The 19108-nt window shown below is 36.0% G+C and overlaps 1 protein-coding gene across 3 annotated transcripts in view; it reads left to right on the forward strand.

The window, feature by feature from the left end:
* LOC148947710 (BMP-binding endothelial regulator protein-like) overlaps positions 1-19108 on the forward strand; it is an 89614-nt gene that overhangs the window by 22674 nt on the left and 47832 nt on the right. For all 3 annotated transcript variants that reach the window (XM_089095383.1, XM_089095384.1, XM_089095386.1), the window contains 2 exons: positions 2597-2697; positions 11945-12044. In XM_089095383.1, coding sequence (XP_088951509.1) covers positions 2597-2697; positions 11945-12044 — 201 coding nt within the window. The remainder of the gene's footprint in view (positions 1-2596; positions 2698-11944; positions 12045-19108) is intronic.

A 19108-nucleotide genomic window follows, 5' to 3' on the forward strand; every position in this document is an offset into this window, starting at 1 on the left:
TGGCTAGTCCAGAAAATTGCTTGATTAGATGGGCGCGATTGTTTTCTGCTACTTTTGCATGGGTGCCCATAAAATGAATTCCAGCGGGGGCTTCCCTGGTCTAATTGGCACTTTTAATGCTATATAATAGAAATTTCAAAACAAAAATATAAAAATAAGGCAGTACCATTAAGCCAGGAGGGGGATGGTGCCCTCTCCTGCCCCCCCTCTTATGGGCGCCCATGATCTATTGGGGGGACTTTAGTTTTCAAAATCTCAAATCTCATGGTTATGCCCATAGAATCCAGACCCATGTTGCTCTGCAGTGGAGACATGTTGGATGGCGACAGAGCCTGAGCCAAGCTGTGGAATAGGCAACACCGACATTGGTCAGAGATGGAAGACAGAAGGCTAGTTGCGATTGTGAAGTTGACATTAATTGTTTTGTGTTGTAAAGGTTTTCCAGCGTGGTGTATGGGTGGCCATTTATCTTACGCGGATGTGTTGGGGCCCGTGCCCGTTTTTTATCAGATAAATGTCCATTTTCTCTTATACCTACAAAATAATTTTATTTACCAATTAAACTCTCATTGTCAAGGTGATAATTTCGCAAGAGAGAAGAAATTGGCTTGAAGTTCTATTTTTATCTAGCTAAATCTTGCCATTGAAAAATAATTTATGCAGAAAGCAAGTTCGATTTTGACTTCCTTTACATTTGATTGGCCTGCTGTTACAGTGGGTCACGCCAGGAGCAGCCTTACGTTTTATGTATACATATATTTTTAAAGTTAGTTCGGGTTCAGGCTTAAGAGTTCATGTTCGGATTTGATAATAGCTAGTCTTGGAGTGGAGATTGAAAATAAAAGTGAGTTAGTTTTTACGACTTTGTTAGATTATTTTTCTCCGAACTCTGGTGAGGTAAGGAGGAAAATATTGGGAATTATCAGCATTGTAGTATCCACCAGAAGAACCGTCCCCCTCCAAGGATATATGTTTTTTAGTGGTAACACAGGTCATGGCACCATGGGCTAAATAGCGTGGCACTTACTCCCCCCCCCCCCCACAAGCAGTATATTTGTCGTACCCAAACTGGTTACAATATTAGTGTGGAAGCACTAATACCCTTGTAAGCACAGTAACCCTTGGGACCGCTCGATCGCATAACAATACTCTCGTATACACGTTCGTATTACTATTTTGTGCAGATTACAATACTCTCGTATATACGATCATATTACTATTATGTGCAAATTCACCAAATTGTGTCAAGATTCCAGCCACAAAGTCTTTGGCATTTCTGCCAGTGTAGTCTGCAGACGAAGCTTCCGCCAGGCAAGGATAATTTGGATGAAAATCGAGAAATGCTATAATGTCTTTGCCCAACCATATGCTCCTATCAACCATATTTAATGTTAATAAAAAATAAGTAGAAAATGCAGTATAACGAAACTAAATAATGCTGCATAAGATCAACTATACACGTCTTAATTCACCAGCTGCTTGTGAGCTACTAGGGGTTCACATTGGCTGGCTGGTGCAAGCGAGGAGATCACTTGACTGCCAGCGGAGTCACTTGACGGCGCTGAAAAGCTAAATATGTTCAACTTCTGATTGCGGCTTGTAAACACTAGGCAGCTGTCATTCGCCAGCCGCTGGTTCTGGATCAGACTGGGCTGTTGGTTGACAATAATACCTGCGCCTGGTTAGAAGAGGCTGCTAAACAGCCTAGCATGACCATGGTATCAAATGGGTTTGAGGGGACGGTTGTCTTTATTCTATTAGTGGTAGTTTATGTTCGTTTACTTGGCCATTTCTTTCAACGTATGTTTGTTTTAGGTTTAGTTTATTCATTTACCGTGGCTTTTATTCGTTTTAAGTTTGACTCCTAATAGGCTTTTTTTTTCTATTCGTTTTAGTTTAGCTGCTTTGCTTCTTTTTTTTTTGTAGAAAATGCTTTTCAGTCTAATTGCTATGCAGGCTGATGGAATTCATCTGATCTCGGTCGACAGTTACAATTATGATTTTGGAACTCAGAGACCTCAGAGAGAATGTTTTTTTTTATCTTTTGCATGCGTCAGATCTCAGTTAGATACTGTCGTATGCGAGCTAATCATTTAACATATGGTCCAGAGCCACTTGATATTGCACAGGGTCGTCAAATAGGTAATCATGACAAAAACTGTGTGGAGATAAACAGAAATTATTAAATAGCAGTCTTCAGTTATTCCCCTACATCGTTGCTTGGTGTAGGCAAAACTTATCCCGGAGTTGTTTAACTTAACGGCAAATGATTAGTGTGGCAAACTCGGAACGAGCAAGTTTTAACCCGGGATACGTTTTCTCAGGTGTCACTCTGCATCTGTGGCCTATGGGTCAATAGGTCGCAGTTACTACAATACTTCACAGGCCATTGGCATCGAAGGCTTAGCTATATTTGCTACTGGTATGTTTTTTAGTTAAGCCATGATTTCCGTTCATACCATTACCTGTATATTATAATTTGTTCTCAGTAAGCTACTGTAAACTATTGTAATGTGTATAAAATCTTTACAAAGATCGATGGATGTGATTTTTTTTCTGCAGTTTGGATGTCAAAATGTTTCTGTTTTGTTTCTAGGCAAAGGATTGATAAGCACAGTTGTATACTGCAATAATGAAGGCCAAGAAGTCAGTGTCCCTTTGGCTGTCAACAATCCTTGTCTTCGGTGTATGTGCAAGGTAATAACTACAGTTACTACGTATACAAAGTTGTTGCAGCTACAAACTTTTTGAAGCTAACATACTAGGTGGCTAACACTCCTCCATCTCATTATGTTTGAAGCTTGAGTTTTTCACTCCTGAGAAAATTCCAAAAATGTTGGCTATTGCTCTAATCTTTATCCTACCCTAAATTTGGGCGTATGGCCTTTTTCTTACTCCTTTTCAGACTATTCAGTAAAACTAAGCAATTTCACATATAATTTTGCGTAATCTCCCTTCACTAATAAATGGGAGTGTATCGATCTTGATTAAAATATCCTATATTCTGGCCTCAAATAATTTCTTGGACCACACTACTTTTCCATTTACAAAAAAAAAAATTAAGATAGAAAACGGGTTTAGTTTAAATAAAGCAGTGGAACAAAAAACGGAATAAAATACAACAACAAAACATTAATTAATAAAAAAAAATGAAAGTAAAGAGGAGAATTATCTTTTGTGCACTATAGATATTCGTTTTGTCTTGTTCAATGAGTAACAGTAATTCTGGAAGTGTTTAGAATGTAGTTATGTTTATTTGTTGTTGTTTTTTTAGTTTTTTAAGGGGGCGGGGCTTCATGGCGACGATTAACAATGTCCAAACTCAGCCATGAGATCCGTCTATACCCCTATTAAGCCTCGAATGAAGAAATTGAACCAACTGAGAAAGATACCTTGACAAAATCCTAACATCGTAATAAAATAAACAAAGACAACACATTTATAGAAAAACTAAGATTTTATTAGCAAAGAAGAGAATTTTAGCTAATTAATTTGAGTTATTCCGTTGTAATTGAAAATTCAACATTTATTATTCATAATTTCAGAAATTTGGATTAATTCTTGTACTTGTATTGGCTAGAAGTAAATTTTCATTGTTATTGAAGAAAAGCAAACATTCTAACTAATATGGTAAGGCTAACATGCTCCAATGCTTGAAAGAATTTAATAATCTTATTAAAAAATTGGAGTTTACACCTCTTCACTAGGATTTAACATTGTACAACTAAGAAATAGCAAGGAACATATTAGACTTACATTCTATAAGCGTGCAACAAGTTTCAGCAAAACTAAAAACTCAACTGACTTCCATTTTCATTGTGTAACTATATAAAACATGTCTCCCCCCTTATTTGCCAAAACAAACCAAGCTAAATTCAATACATCTAAGAAAGATTGTACAGATGTTTACAGGCAAGTTTATCGGGTTTAATCACCCTCTGAGGGCCATTGTCTTTAACCGGATTTTAGCAAAATTCATAGCAAGTTCATTATAATTCTAAATTGAAAGGATATTTCTTACAGTTTGTTTTCTCTTTCTTTCTCTCGTGAGTTTAGTTTGTAGTTTTTTTTAGACAGTTTTATTTAAAAAAAAAACCTGTCTTTACTTCTTTGAAGCTGTTTTTGTTTATCTTTCCATTGAGAAAGGTTCTCGGGCGTGGAGCCGAAATATTAGTTTTTTTTCTATTAATTAATGTTTTGCTCTTGTTGTTTTTTTATTTCGCTTTTTGTTCCGCTGCTTTATTTAAATTAAAGCCGTTTTTCTCTCTTGATTTTTCGTATATCACGGCCTCTTGAGCGTTAAAATTTGCTCCTTTTGCTTTTTTTGAGCAATCGTGGAGAAAATTATTCTTTTGATATTTTGGTGGTTTTCAATCAAAGTAAAAGAAACATCATTTTAATACTAATAAAAAAATCGAAAAGAAATCCAGCTACTGGCGACACTTTTTTTTTGTAAAAATGATGAAAACACTTTTTTTAGTTGTAAGGACAGCAAAAGAATGACGAATTAAAATTTTTGAGATATTAATTAAAGCTAGATTGAATTTCTTTTCCAATTGAATTTTCAGCCTGTGTGGTCTGGTTTGTGTGCATTTGACTGTGCTGTTTTTTTTTCCATTTTTATATCAATGATTAGCTATCGTGAGATGGTAAGTTTAGGCGAGAAGTATTTTAGAGAAATATAAGATATTATTTTTGTGCTTTTTTGTGTTTTTGTGTTTATTTTATTTTTTTAATTTAAACCAAAAAGATCTCAAGCATCTAATTATTCAAACATTTATTGATTATAAAAATACCAGAGAGCTGTTTTATCAGTTTTTATTTTTGTCATGAATCACTTTCGTCTTTATAATAACCATTATAACTGTATTTTGTTCAGTTATTCGGCTGTTCTGTTTTGTTCTGTTCTTTTTTTTTTTTTTTTTACTTTCCCTGCTATTTTTTACTTTTTCTTGCGATCCGATTTTTCATGTTGCTATTGTTATTATTATCAAAGCACTTGATTGACTCCTACTTTGTTTTTGCATGCAAAATTTTCCAAAAAACAATGATTAAGTACCCCAAAATATATCAGTTGTTTGACCATTTAATAGTGCTTATATATATTTGTAGCGATGAAGGTTTTAGGGGCTGTGGTTATAAAAGAAAAGGGACTGGGCTTAATTGTGGTCATAAATATTGACTATGTCAAATGTAATATTATGCTCAAAAGCCGTGAACTTACACCTTACAAGTCCTCCGATAGCGCCGCTTATAGCACTAAAGATTGAGCCAACAAGGCTTGCGCCACCCTCAATTAATGGAAAAAGATAAGGTGTGTAGCCATATAAATGGGATTTTCTTTTCTTCGAGCTATCTGGAGATCAGATTCTCTGGGAACGTCCTTCGAGATTTGTGAGCTAATTACCTGTTATTAGGCTGGCTACATACATATAAAATGAATTAAACACAGGTAAAAAAGCAATATATTTATTGAAACTTAAATATTTGGGTGAACAGCAATGAGCCACTTCAAACGACAACAATGGTGACCGAGATACAACAATCAAAGAATCGCCAAGCTTGAATGGTGAAAAAATTTTTTCGACTGGTCCTGATTCCGATTTACAAATCTTTCCGAAAAGCACTTATACCCCACTATCAAACGTAGCTCTTTAGTCCTGCACTGTAAGAACTGGCTCACAATTGGCCGAAGTGGCCCAAGGATGCGAACCCTTCGTCCAATAATCTTTCTTAACTATTTCTGATGATTTAGACGTTCACACGGTTCTTATCGTTTAAACTTCCTTAGAAATATTGTGCGTAGCACTTTTTTTATTGCTCACTCTCTTAGCAAAATTCAGAGCTTGGATAGCGTCGTTCTTTTTCTGAGGCCAACTTTAGTTTTTTTTTTCTTTGCTGATCAAGGATTTTTAATTTTTGAAACTAGGTTTAACTTAATTATAGGAAGTCGGAATTATCTTTAGAAGGAAGGAACTTTATTTTGGTATTTTAAATACATCGCATTTTGCTCACGGTATATATTACCCTTCCCATCAATTAATGACGTCCCGTCATGAGTACTTGCTTGCCTTTGGGTTTTTAAAATTTTCGCGATTTATTAAGTATTTCTTATACATAATTATTTTATATTTATGTTATGGCTTAATCAGGAGTGCTAAAAATTTTCTATATTACTTTTATTTTTCTTTTTTTTTTTTTTTTTTTACATCCCTATCTAAAATTCATCTACCGGACTAAGATTATTAATGGTTCTAGGCTAGCTACGATACTAAAGATTTTTTTTTCTACATCTAACACTGATTGCTTTTACATTTCCAACAAGGTTGGGGCTATTCTACCATTATATAAGATTTTTTTGAATTCACTTTTTACAAGGCTTTTTTTAATTTTGTTGTTTATATGGCACACTACTTTCTATCTACGCTACATTAAATGAATAACATGACCATACTACACATGATTCTACTTGAACATCAAGCAGTACATCCATGAGTGATTTAAGACAAACAGTATTATTGTTATGAAGCTTTACCACATTATGCTTACCATTTTCGCTGGTGACACAAATAATTTCACTTGGACTGTCTGTTATGTAGTATCAACATTAGACTATCAAAATTGTTTAGTCGTCATATATGAATTGACACTTATTTTACCACTATACTTGCCTCTTTATGCATTTACTCCTTCTGTTGCGAATTATGGTTCTTCACTAGCATCATCCTGTTGAAACACAATTATAAGGCACTCAGATGTATTTTCCTCACAGATTAGTTCAAGTATGGTTACGCTCATCTTGGACGAAGTGACATCTCCAATTATCAAACGGGAAATTATACTATTGGTTACAGGTGTGTGGAATTTTGCCATTAGAGTTCATTCTCACCTGTTGTTTTTGGATAGTTCGTAGGGTGCCTTATTGTTAAGGGTTTGAGCACTGGGAATGCGTTGATGACAAAAGGGTTGACTATCCCCATAGTATTTCACTCTTGGGTTGTCTTTAATCACATAGAGAATGTGTTTCTCGTGTAAAATTGTTCCTTCACGCACTTAGAGATTTTAGTTCATAAAATTGTTCGTGCATGGCTTGTACTCATTAGTTTTTATGGGGACTCCTTGATTAATCATAGGGGAAATGATATGTGAATTTGGAATGGGTCAACCTCAAACTGTATTAATTGCTTCATCATACTGTTTATAATTCTTGGAAAGAGTAAATTGTAACACAGGGGTTCTTTAGTGGGATTATTTTGGTTTCTATGATTCGACGGTTGGTTTCCAAGTCCATATTTCAAAACTTATCTCGTGATATTTACGGTAATATCTCTAATGTCTCTGTAATCTCGTAACGGAGAAAGAGTCGAAGGGGATTTAAAGTGTGAATCGTCGATATGTAGAAATTCTTCTGAATTGGGTTCATCTATATTATTGTCAGTGATGATGTATTCACTCATATCTTATTCTAGATAATGAGATTTTCGGGATTGGTGTATTTACAAATCGATATGGCACTAAATATTGAGATTCGTTACCTGATGAATAATATGATCCAAGATTGAAGCAAATTGTTCTTTGTCAAATGATCATCGTTTCCTTGATCAAAGGGTATCCCTAATTTTCATAGGCGAAGTTGGGTCGAGATTTTCTTGGGGTTTATGTAGAGTACTCTTCGTTGGTCGAGATGTGATGAAAATAGGTGCTACTGAGCTATACTTGCACTGGTCTGTGCACTGTCCTGATTAGTGTCTGATATGCCGTTCCAATTCCTGAAATAAAATAACTCGGCAGAATCACACGTTCTTTAAAACGAGTAGTCATAATACAAATAGGTCGTGTATCGACTGGGTACATCAATTTTACGCTACGAGACAGAATTAAATAAATACACTAATATTAGTACACAAAACGAAATTGTTATCGTGTTGGTTATAATAAAACGACATAATTCCATTGGGAAATTCAATACATAGAAGTTTCTTCTAAGTTGTTATAGCCTAACGACGTTATAAAATATTAATTCTTTAACTTTAAGTGTGGTCTCTTATCATACTTTCTAATATACACTACTAAATACACTTTATTTTAACTTCTTTCAACACTTAGTTAATTTTATATTATATTTAAAATAATTATTTAAACAGAGTTTATAAAGCATGATTAAATTTGAGGTCTAATTTTACAACATGTTTCATGCCTGAATTTTTCACACACGTCCATGCTTCTTAAGAAGCGCAAGTTGGAGAGTCGTAACCACACGGTTGTACGTTAAAAACCTTAAAATCAGGGAACTAGACATAGCATGAACGAGTGGAGACCTCTATACCCGCTCGTTTTCTAATGTCTTCCCTTTTTCTTGGCTTAGACGTACTCAGGGGGTTCCGGGTTTAACCTCTGCATTTCAGCTGTTTCCTCGTGTTCTTCTCTGGGTTTTCGCCTTCTTAGTCTCAGAATTTTTCAGTAATTACAAGTCAATAGGGTTCTTATGGTCAAGGAAGTCGCGAATATGAAACCTACGGCCAATAGTATGTTCCACCATAAATTGGTCGATTCTTTGGGTTCATTCATTTTTCTTTCTAGTCTTGTTACTTGTTGAAACAAGGTCTCGAAGGGTTTGGGGTCCAATTTCATAAAGATCTTCCTTGTGTCATGGCTAGCTAGCAATGAATTTTCATGCTTGAATATTACTCAATGTCTTATAATATCTTGGGCCACTGCGTGAACAACGAGGATTATGATGATGTTCTTAAGCCTTTTCTTATTTTTTGTTTCTAGAATTAATTTATCATTAATTTTGTCAATTTTTTGCAAAATTCGTTTTTTTTTGTTTTGGTATTATTAACAAAGCAGTATAAAGTTATAAATAAATAACTTTGTTATTATTTCGCAAAATCCGACATTAGGCAGGCTACAGACATATAAAATGAAATAAACACAGGTAAAAAAGCAATAGATTTATTGAAACTTACATATTTGAGTGAACAGCAATGGGTCACTTCAAATGACAATAATGGTGACTGAGATACAACAATGAAAGAATCACCAAGCTTGAATGGCGAAAAAATTCTATCTGAATGGTTCTGATTCTGATTTACGAATATCTTCAAAAAGCACTTTTACCCCACTATCAAACGCAGCTCTTTAGTCCTGCGCTGTAAGAACTGGCTCACAATTGGCCGAAGTGGCCCAAGGATGCGAACCCTTCGTCCAATAATCTTTCTTAACTATTTCTGATGATTTAGACGTTCACACGGTTCTTATCGTTTGAACTTCCTTGGAAATATTGTGCGCAGCACCTTTTTTATTGCTCACTGTCTTAGCGAAATCCAAAGCTTGGATAGCGCCGTTCTTTGTCTGAAGCTAACTGCAGTTTTTTTTCTTTGCTGATTAAGGACTTTTCATTTTTGAAACTAGATTTAGCTTAATTATAGGAAGTCAGAATTATCAAACAGTTCGTGGTCCCGTCATTAGTACTTGCTTGCCTTTGGGTTTTTAAAATGTTCGCCATTTATTAACTATTTCTTCTACATAATTATTTTATATTTATGTTATGGCTTAATCAGGAGTGCTAAAAAACTGTAAAGTAAGGAGCGACCCGGCTCAATGGTAACCGAAACTCTAGAAAACGGGTTTTTGATACCAATAGATATATCAAAAGAATCAGATTTCAATGCTGATGTCAAATATATAACTTTCATCAAGATTAGTGCTACTCATTAAAAGTCGCGCCTGAGAAATTTGGCTAATTTACGAAAAAAGGGGGAAAGAACCCCTAGAAGCCACAAAATCTTAATGAAAATAACACCGTGAGATTCAGCGTATCAGAGAACCCTACTATAGAGGTTTCAACCTCCTATCTGCGAAAATGTAAAATTTTACATTTTTTGCAAGAAGAAAGACCATGGGTGCGTGTTTACTTGTTTTTTTTTTTGTTTTTTTGGTTTTTTTTCCCCAGGGGTGATAGTATCGACCCAGTTGTCCTAGAATATCGCGGGAGGGCTCATTCGAACGGAAATTAAAAGTTCTAGTGCCCTTTTTAAGTGACCAAAAAAAATGGAGGGCAACTGGGCCCCCTCCCATGCTCATTATTTTCCAAAGTCACCCGATCAAAATTTTGAGATTGCCATTTTGTTCAACATGGTGAAAAATATGATAAAAATGTCTTTTAGGATGACTTGATCCCCCAAAGTCCCCAGGGGCAGGGCTGAAAGTTATGAACTTTACTCAATGTTAACATATAATATTGGTTATTGGGAAGTATACAGACTTTTTGAGAGGAGATTTTTTCTGGTAGGTGGGGGAAGGAGAGGGTTGGGGGCTATATGGAAGGATCTTTCCATGAAGGAAATTTTCATGGGGAAGGGAAATTGCCATGAAGGGGGCGCCGGACTTGCCAGCATTATTTATTGGTTATTGGGAAGTATACAACCATTTTCAGGAAGGATTTTTTCTGGAGGGGGAGGGCTAGAGGAGGGATTACTCTGGAGAATATTTCCGTGGAGGATGTTTCTTTGGGGTAAGGGACATTTCTATGAAGGGGACGCCGGATTTCCAAGCATTATTTAAGAAACAATCAGAAGTTAAATAAAAAAAAACAAGTTTTTTCAACTGAAATGTAAGAAGGAATATTAGAACTTAAAACGAACAGAAATTATAAAATATGTGAGGGGGGTCTCCCCCAAGTCAATACCTCGCTCTTTACGCTACAGTTTTTTTTAGTGCTTTCAAAAGAGCTATCTATTCTAATTAAACGGCCTTTGTGATTCAGGGGTTTGTGAATCAACATTTTTTTTAACTTTTAACGTAAAGAGCGTGGTATTGACTAAGGGAGAACCCCTTCATATAAGTAATAACATATACGTAATAAAAAAAAACAATAAAAAAACAAGTGATACGGCTCATTAGTAATCGAAACTTTTAAAAACGAAATTTTGATGTCAATAAATGTATCAAAAGAATGTGTTTATAATGCTGATCCTAAATATATAAATTTTATTAAGTTTAGTATTACTCATCAAAGGCTACGAGCCTGAGAAAATTTACTCGATTTTTTAAAGAGGGGGAAACATCCCCTACAAGTGAAAGAATTTTAATGAAAATCACACCGTCAGATTCAGCGTATCAGAAAACCCTATTACATAGGTTTCAAGCTCATATCTGCAAAAATCTGCAACTTTGTATTTTTTGCCAGAAGAAAAATATACGAATATAGGAGTTAGTTACGTAAGTTAATTTCTAAAGACATCCATTTAGCAAAAGAAAAGTAAAATTTTGATGCAAATAAAAGATGCATTAACTAAAAAACGATCATAAATTAAATAAAAAAAACAAGTTTTTTAAACTGAAAGTAAGGAGCGACATTAAAACTTAAAACGAACAGAAATTATTCCGTATATGAAAGAGGCTGTTCCCTCCTCAACGCCTCGCTCTTTACGCTAAAGTTTTTTATTGTTTTAAAAAATAGAGTTGTGAGAAAGTCAAACTTTTTATTGTTTTAAAAAATAAAGTTGTGGGACAGAGTCAAACTTTGGCGTAAAGAGCGAGGCGTTGAGGAGGGGACAGCCCCTTTCATATACGGAATAATTTCTGTTCGTTTTAAGTTTTAATGTCGCTCCTTACTTTCAGTTTAAAAAACTTGTTTTTTTTATTTAATCTTGAGAAGGAAGGAACTTTATTTTGGTATTTTAAATACATCGCATTTTACTCACGGTACATATTTAGTTCAGAAGCCAGATTGACAAAATTGGTATTTTGTATTCCAACTCATAAGAAAATACCAAAATGAGTGAAAAGGTGGGGGTATTTTCTGGAATCTGCTTTTTTCATTATTGATAGTCTTGATAGTTTTCCTTAGTATACGATTGCTATTGTTATTATTGTCAAAGTACTTGATTCGACAAATTACCATTGTTTTTGGTGGATTTTTTTTTGTTTTTTTTTTTAGGATAAACATATCCAATGTAACAAACAAGAATGTGCTGGCCTGCAAAACTGTTATTTAGTCTTAAATGAAGATAGAAACAAATGTTGCAATATCTGTAAAGGTAAGAAGCTTGACATTCTCCATTCAAAAATCTCCCGTATTTCTATTTGGAAGCTCTTTTGAAAAAAATGTTCTTGCACTTAACAGGTCCTCCATAAATTTATAAGCAAAATAAATTAATAATCATAAAATAAATAAATAATAAATATGCGAAATTATTTTTGGATGTTTCGGGAGTTCAGCTTGCAAGAATAGGTTTGAAAATAAATTTTAAGAAGACTAAGCCACATAGACTAGGAATAAATAAATGTGAACTGTTGATGTTAGGCAATGAGAAGATTAGTGAGGTGAATAGCTTCACTTACCTGTGTAATATCTTTTAGTAAACGTGATGGAGGCAGTAAAGATATAAAAAGTAGAATAGTCAAAACACAGGGTAATTTCTTACGCAGTTGTTTGGAAGAACAGGAAATTAACTCTGCAAACTGAGATCAACTCTGGCAGATTAAGAAACACCATTCGATTGCTTATTACATATAATTAGAGTCAATGCGTTAGCATAAATCTAGAGAACAACGAAGTGTCTTTAGTGTATATCTTCTTTTTACCAGGATTCAGGATATAGAATGGATGATCATAGAAAGCTGTTGAGGGCTCATTCTATTGCAAATTAAAAAATTTCAGTACCTTTTTTAGAGGTTAAAGGGATCTTAGGGGTAGTATTGAGTAAAAGTTTCAAGATGCATATTTTAATCACAGAAGGGCCCTCGTAACTGTCGGGCAAACTATCATGTAGATATCCCTTTAAACCAAATGCTGTTATTTTAGTAGAAAGTTGTAAATGTTACGGCTTTTTGAAATCAGAGTCACACAAAACTTCCCTATTTTTAGGATTGAACGGCCCAAAACTGAACTCTTTGATCCATGCTGATCAAGTACCCCATCCCTACTTTTACTCTTGTGGACTTGTTGTACCTCTTTTAACTTCTGATCGCTAATGGATCATTTAGGGAATCGTCCTACATGATTATTTGTAAATCAATAAAGCACTTTAAAATTTGTAGTATGGTTTCGTAAACCAAAACACAGTGAAGAGTAATTTCCTTTATGAGTTCCGATTCCCATGGAAGATAGCATTGAAGTAGTTATGGGCTTGTGGATTTCGTATCTTGGGCTAATATTGTAATGATTAGTTATTATGTATAAGGAGTTAGTTATATATATCAATTGTTATGATTAGTTGTAAATCCATAAAACTAATTGAAATTGTAGCACGGTATCGTAATCGAAACACAGTGAAGATTTATTTCCTTTATGGATTCCAATTTCCATGGAAGATCGCATTGAAGGGCTTATGGGATTGTGGATTTTATATCTTGGTTTAATATTGCAATGTAGAAGTCTACAATCCAAAGGCAGTTAGGCCATATTTTACAAATCTTGTTTATTTCACCAGAGTTGGTATTAAAGCGGCATTAACGTTACTGATTGCAAACTTGAGGCATCAGTTGCAACTCAATCATTCTAAAACTAAAGTTAGTATAGGCTTATATTATATAGCCTATATTTTATCAAACAGCATCTAGTTTCTATCTGAATTTACATTCAACAGCTTGTGACCGTCTTGATTGATGTCCAAGACACTTCGTGGATGAGAAATTATATATTAAATTGAATTGTAACCTCTTCCATGACAGATCTTCAAAAAGGGAATGCTGTTGAATTTAAACCAAGCCATACGAGCGTGTAAGAGCTTTAGTAGCCAAATTTTTTTTGTTTTTTTTTTTTGGGGGGGGGGGGGAGGGAGCGAGGGATTTTAACAATTGGCCGGTGATTTTTACCGACTATTTCACCAATAATTAGCATATTGTCTGTTTCGAAGACGGGACTTCAGAACGCAGTTCAGCCCAAAGAATCGCATAACCTGAGGAAGAAGAATAGCCCCTTAGTTCGTTTTCCTCTAAGAAGCAAGTGTACAACTAGTTGATGACCTATATATACTAAATAAAAAAGAAAAAAAAATCGTGGATCGTCAGTTATACATATACTGATATTTATCTCTTAAAGTTTTAATAATTTTTTATTTATCAAAGTAAAAAGTGAAAACATTTTAAATGTATTTTGTTTTCAGTACAGTGCAAGTTATGTTTTGATCCTGAGAAGGTATGGGGGTTGTCAGCGCTGCTCATGTTAATTTTTGCTCGTTTTGAGCTTGACTCGGTCATTTGTTGTAATTTCTGTTTGTTTTGATTTTCCTTTTTTTTTATTGATTGTGATTTGTGATGGTGATGGTAGTTCTACGCTTGGAAGGTTATTTGAATTTGTTTCTGCTTATTTTTGGATTAGTGGAGTTCTTTACTTTTCTTGGAGAAACTTCTTTTATGGAAGAAGTTTTTTAAATTGATTTCTGTTCGTCTTTTATTGACATAGTCTTTTTCATGGAAAATACTAATATTTTATATCTTACCGTTTTTTCTATAGATTCCATAGTGTTTTGTTTGCTATTTGTATATCGTATATTGACTTTTTTAACAATTTTTAATCCTTACACAAGTAATATTGTTTAAATTTAGTTTATACCTCCTCAAGTTGCCTGAAAAATAAAACTTAATATCATTCCCCAAAAAACAGGTTGGCAACCTGGATACACTTTTGTATCCAGGCTGAGCAATTGTAAGAGCTGAAGTGGTAACAGTAGTAGCCCCGAAAGTTTCAAATTGATGCCCCCATTCCTTCTCGATGTATTGCTGAGGTTTCTTACTGGTAACCATACACACAGTGCCTCTTGATTTAGTTTTAAAGTAACATTTAGGTTTAAAGAATAATGGGCCAATTACACAACTGTGGGGGATTGATATACCCAATATCCCTAGAGACATAGCTGCTGGACTGTTCTAATATGCTGAACCAAATGGTTATCTAAAAATTTTGATTTTTTCAGGTTCAGGCTCAGACATTTTTATTAATATAAAAACAACTCAATATAACAACAAGTCGCACTAAAGCAAAAGGATGCTTGAAAAACGACCAGTTGGATATCATGCATGCCAATTCATCTTACCAATCCAAATGAAAAAAGGGGATAACAAAAATAATAATTGAAATTAATTATATAAAAAAATAATGGCAATATACATAGAAAAAAACCTTCTCTCGATCCTTTAACACTACCAAATTCCTGAAAAGAAATGATTTTTAATACGGGTTTTAAGTTGCGGCACACTTTCAGCTTGACGAACGGAATCTGGGAACGAATTTCAAACTGACGGGTCCATGTGTCTGGTCACATTACTCGCTCTCGTTTTGTTCCGTGGCTCAGATGCAAGACTATCCGCACTCCTAGTCGAATAATCGTGATAAAACAAATTGGGCTTAAAAATATTCATAAAATAATCTGGTGCAAGACCATTCAGACACTGTAATACAAATACTCCAGTTTGATAATCTCTTATTTCACCAACCTTTAAAATTTTTAACTTTCTGAAAAGTGATTCAGTGCTATCCATACCACGATCATACCTTCCAATCAACCTTATAGACTTATTCTGCAGAAATTGAACTCTTCTAAAATCGTAAATAAAATTACTCGCCCTAATCAAACAACCATAATTTATATAAGGCGCTATTAAGGAAAAATACAATAAAAGCAGAAGTTTCAAAGGTAAAAAAAAATTGAAAACGGTTCAGAAATCCAAGGCCTCTCGCCACCTTGTATGCTATGATGTTGCAGTGTTTTCTCCAACTCAAATTTTGATCCAGGATGAATCCCAGATATCGGATCTCTTCGACTTGTGAGAGCGGTAGGCCATTGTATAGAAGGACACCAGGGAGAATGAGAGCAGGACCAGTCCCTATAAACATCATAAAATTAGTTTTTGATGCATTGACGCTAAGTAGGCTAGCACAAACAAATTCATGTAGGCCATCCAGCACCTTATTAGCCTTGAACAAGAGCTTTTGCTGCCACTTTGCTGCAATCACTAAAGCCGTGTCGTCAACAAATTAAGTAACTAAAGCTCCAGGAATGTAGAATCTCATTGTGTCTATGAATATCAGGTACAAGAGAGGACCAAGAACTGAGTCTTGTGGAACACCGCACTTTATGGGAAACGGCTGAGAAGATTTATTAATCAAAGTCACTCGTAGCTTCCTTTCACTTAATTTCGACGGATGCTCATTGCATATCCCCGCCCACACACCTTGTATATTCCCAAAATGCATCTGATAGAAATTTTGAGATGGTCATTTGTTGTCTTAGAAACTTCGAAAAGAGCTCACTTGATCGGATATTGAAAGGGCTAGTCCATTTTAATAGTCAAAAGCGATTGGAGGGCAACTCGCCTCCCTCCTATGCCCACCATTTCTCCGAACACATTCAATCAGAATTTTGATATGGTCATTTTGTTCAGCGTAGTTAAAAGTTCGGGAAACTAGATCTTTGAGAATGACAATCCCCCCAGCCTCCAGGGCAAGGGTTGTAAGTTTTGTCCTTGGGGCATATAAGGTATATATAGAAAGGCTGATCGTAAAAACTCCGGAATGGGCTCATTTGACTAGAAATTAGATGTTGTACTGCCCTTTTTAAGATTCAGAGTGATTGGATGTTGGATATCCCCCTCCATCTCGTTTTTTCCCGAAATGCATCTGATAGAAATTTTGAGATGGTTATTTGTTGTCGTAGAAAATTCGAAAAAAGCTCATTCAATTGGAAATTGAGTGGGCTAGTGCTCTGTTTAATAGTCAAAAGTGATTGGAGGGACGCTAACCCCCTCCCACGCCCACCGTTTCTTCATACACATTCAATAAAAATTTTGAGATAGCCATTTTGTTCAACGTAGTTGAAAGGTCCGGAAATTTTGTCTTTGAGGATGACAACCCCCTCCCCCCACAGCCCTCAGGGCAAAGGTTGTAAGTTTTGCCCTGGGGGCTTATAAGGTATATATAGAAAGGGTGATCGTATCAATTTCAGAGGGGACTCATTGAATTTTTAATCAGAAGTTCTAGTGCCCATTTTAACATTCAGAGTGATCGGAGGGTGGATAGCCCTCCACGCCTCGTATTTTCTCAAAATGCATCCGATAGAAATTTTGAGATGACCATTTGTTGTCCTAGAAACTTTGAAAAGAGCCCATTCGATTGGAAATTGAAAGGGCTGGTGCCCTTTTAATAGCCAAAAGTGATCGGGGGGCAACAAACCCCCTACCACGCCTACCTTTTCTCCAAAAACATCCAATCGAAATTTAGAGATATCCATTTTGTTCAATGTAATTGAAAGGTCCAAAAATTATGTCTTTGAGGATGACAACTCCCCAGATCCTTCGCTTGGAAATTGAAAGGACCAGTGCCCTTTTAATTAGTCGAAAGTGGTTGGAGGGCAACAAACCCCCTTCCACGCCCACTATCTCCCCAAATTTATCTAATCAAAATTTTGAAAAAGCCATTTTGTTCAACGTGTTTGATAGGTCCGGGAATTATGTCTTTGAGGATGACACCCCCCCCCCCCGCAGCCCTCAGGGCAAGCCTTTTAATCTATGTTCTGGGGATATATAAGCTATATTTAGAAAGGGTGATCGCATAAACATCGGATGGGGCTCATCGGATTGGTAATAAGAAATACTAGTGCCCTTTTTAAAATTCAGAGTGATCATAGGGTGGATACCCCCCCCCCCACACACACACACACTACACCTATAGAGAGGGTGATGGTATAAACTTCGGATGGGGCTCATTGGATTGGTAATCAGAAGTTATAGTGCTCTGTTTAAGATTCAGAATGATCAGAGGACGGATACCCCCCCCCCTCCACACACACCTCGGGTTTTCTCGAGATGCATCCGATAGAAATTTTGAGATGGAAATTTGTTGTCGTAGTATCTTCAAAAACAGGTCATTCGATTGGCAATTGAAAGGGCCAGTGCCCTTTTTAATAGTCGAAAGTGATTGGAGGGTAGCTAACCCCCTCCCACGCCCACCATTTCCCCAAAAAAATTTAATCAAAATTTTGAGACAGCTATTTTGTTCAGCGTAATTGAAAGGCCCAGAAATTATGTCTTTGAGGATGCCCCCCCCCACAGCCCTCAGGGCAAGGGTTACAAGTTATGCCCTGGGAACATATAAGGTAAATATAGAAAGGGTGTTCGTATGAACTTCGGAGGGGGTTCATTGGACTGCTAATCAGAAGTTTTAGTGCCATTTTTGAGATTCAGAGTGATCGAAGGGTGGATACTCCCCTCCCACTCCTCACAGGAATAAGGTGTGGGAACTCATTGGAATGAGCTGTGGGATCATGGGAACTCATTGGATTGGTGATCAGAAAATCGGAGGGTGGATAACCCGTAACACCTCGTATTTTCCCGAAACGCATCTGATATAATTTTGAAATTGCCACTTGTTGTCTTAGAAGCATTGAAAAGAGCTCATTCGATTGGAAATTGAAAGGGCGAGTGTTCTTTTAATAGTCAAAAGGGATTGGAGGGCAACACCCCCCTCCCACGCCCACCATTGCTCCAAACAAATCCCATCAAAATTTCGAGATAGTCTTTTTTTTCAACGTAATTGAAAGGTCCGGAAATTATGTCTTTAAGGATGACAACCCCCCAGAGCCCTCGGGGTAAGGGTTGTAAGTTGTGTCCTGGGGGCATATAAGGTAGCCTACATATAGAAAGGGTAATCGTATAAATTTCTGAGGGGGATCATTGGATTGGTAATAAGAAGTTCTAGTGTATTTTTTTAAGACTCACAGTGATCGGAGGGTGGATACCCCCCCCCCCCACACGCCTCGTATTTTGTTGTAACCTCCCCCCCCCCACAGTCTTCAGGGCAATGGCTTTAAGTTGTTCACTGGGAGCATATAAGGTACATATAGAAAGGGTGGTTCTATAAACTTCGGAAGGTGCTCATTGAATTGGTAATCAGAAGTTCTATTGCCCTTTTTTAAAATTCAGAGTGATCGGAGGGTGGATACCCCCTCCCATACCTCAGATTTTCCCGAAATGCATCTGATAGGAATTTGGAGATGGCCATCTGTTGTTATATAATCTTAAAAACAGCTCATTTGATTGGAAATTGAAAGGGCCAGTGTCTTTTTTAATAGTCGAAATTTTTTGGAGGGCAACTAACCCCCTC

Source organism: Artemia sp. Qi Xiang Cuo, chromosome 10 (assembly GCF_049724085.1).
Source record: "Artemia sp. Qi Xiang Cuo chromosome 10, ASM4972408v1, whole genome shotgun sequence".
Classification (NCBI taxonomy): domain Eukaryota; kingdom Metazoa; phylum Arthropoda; class Branchiopoda; order Anostraca; family Artemiidae; genus Artemia; species Artemia sp. Qi Xiang Cuo.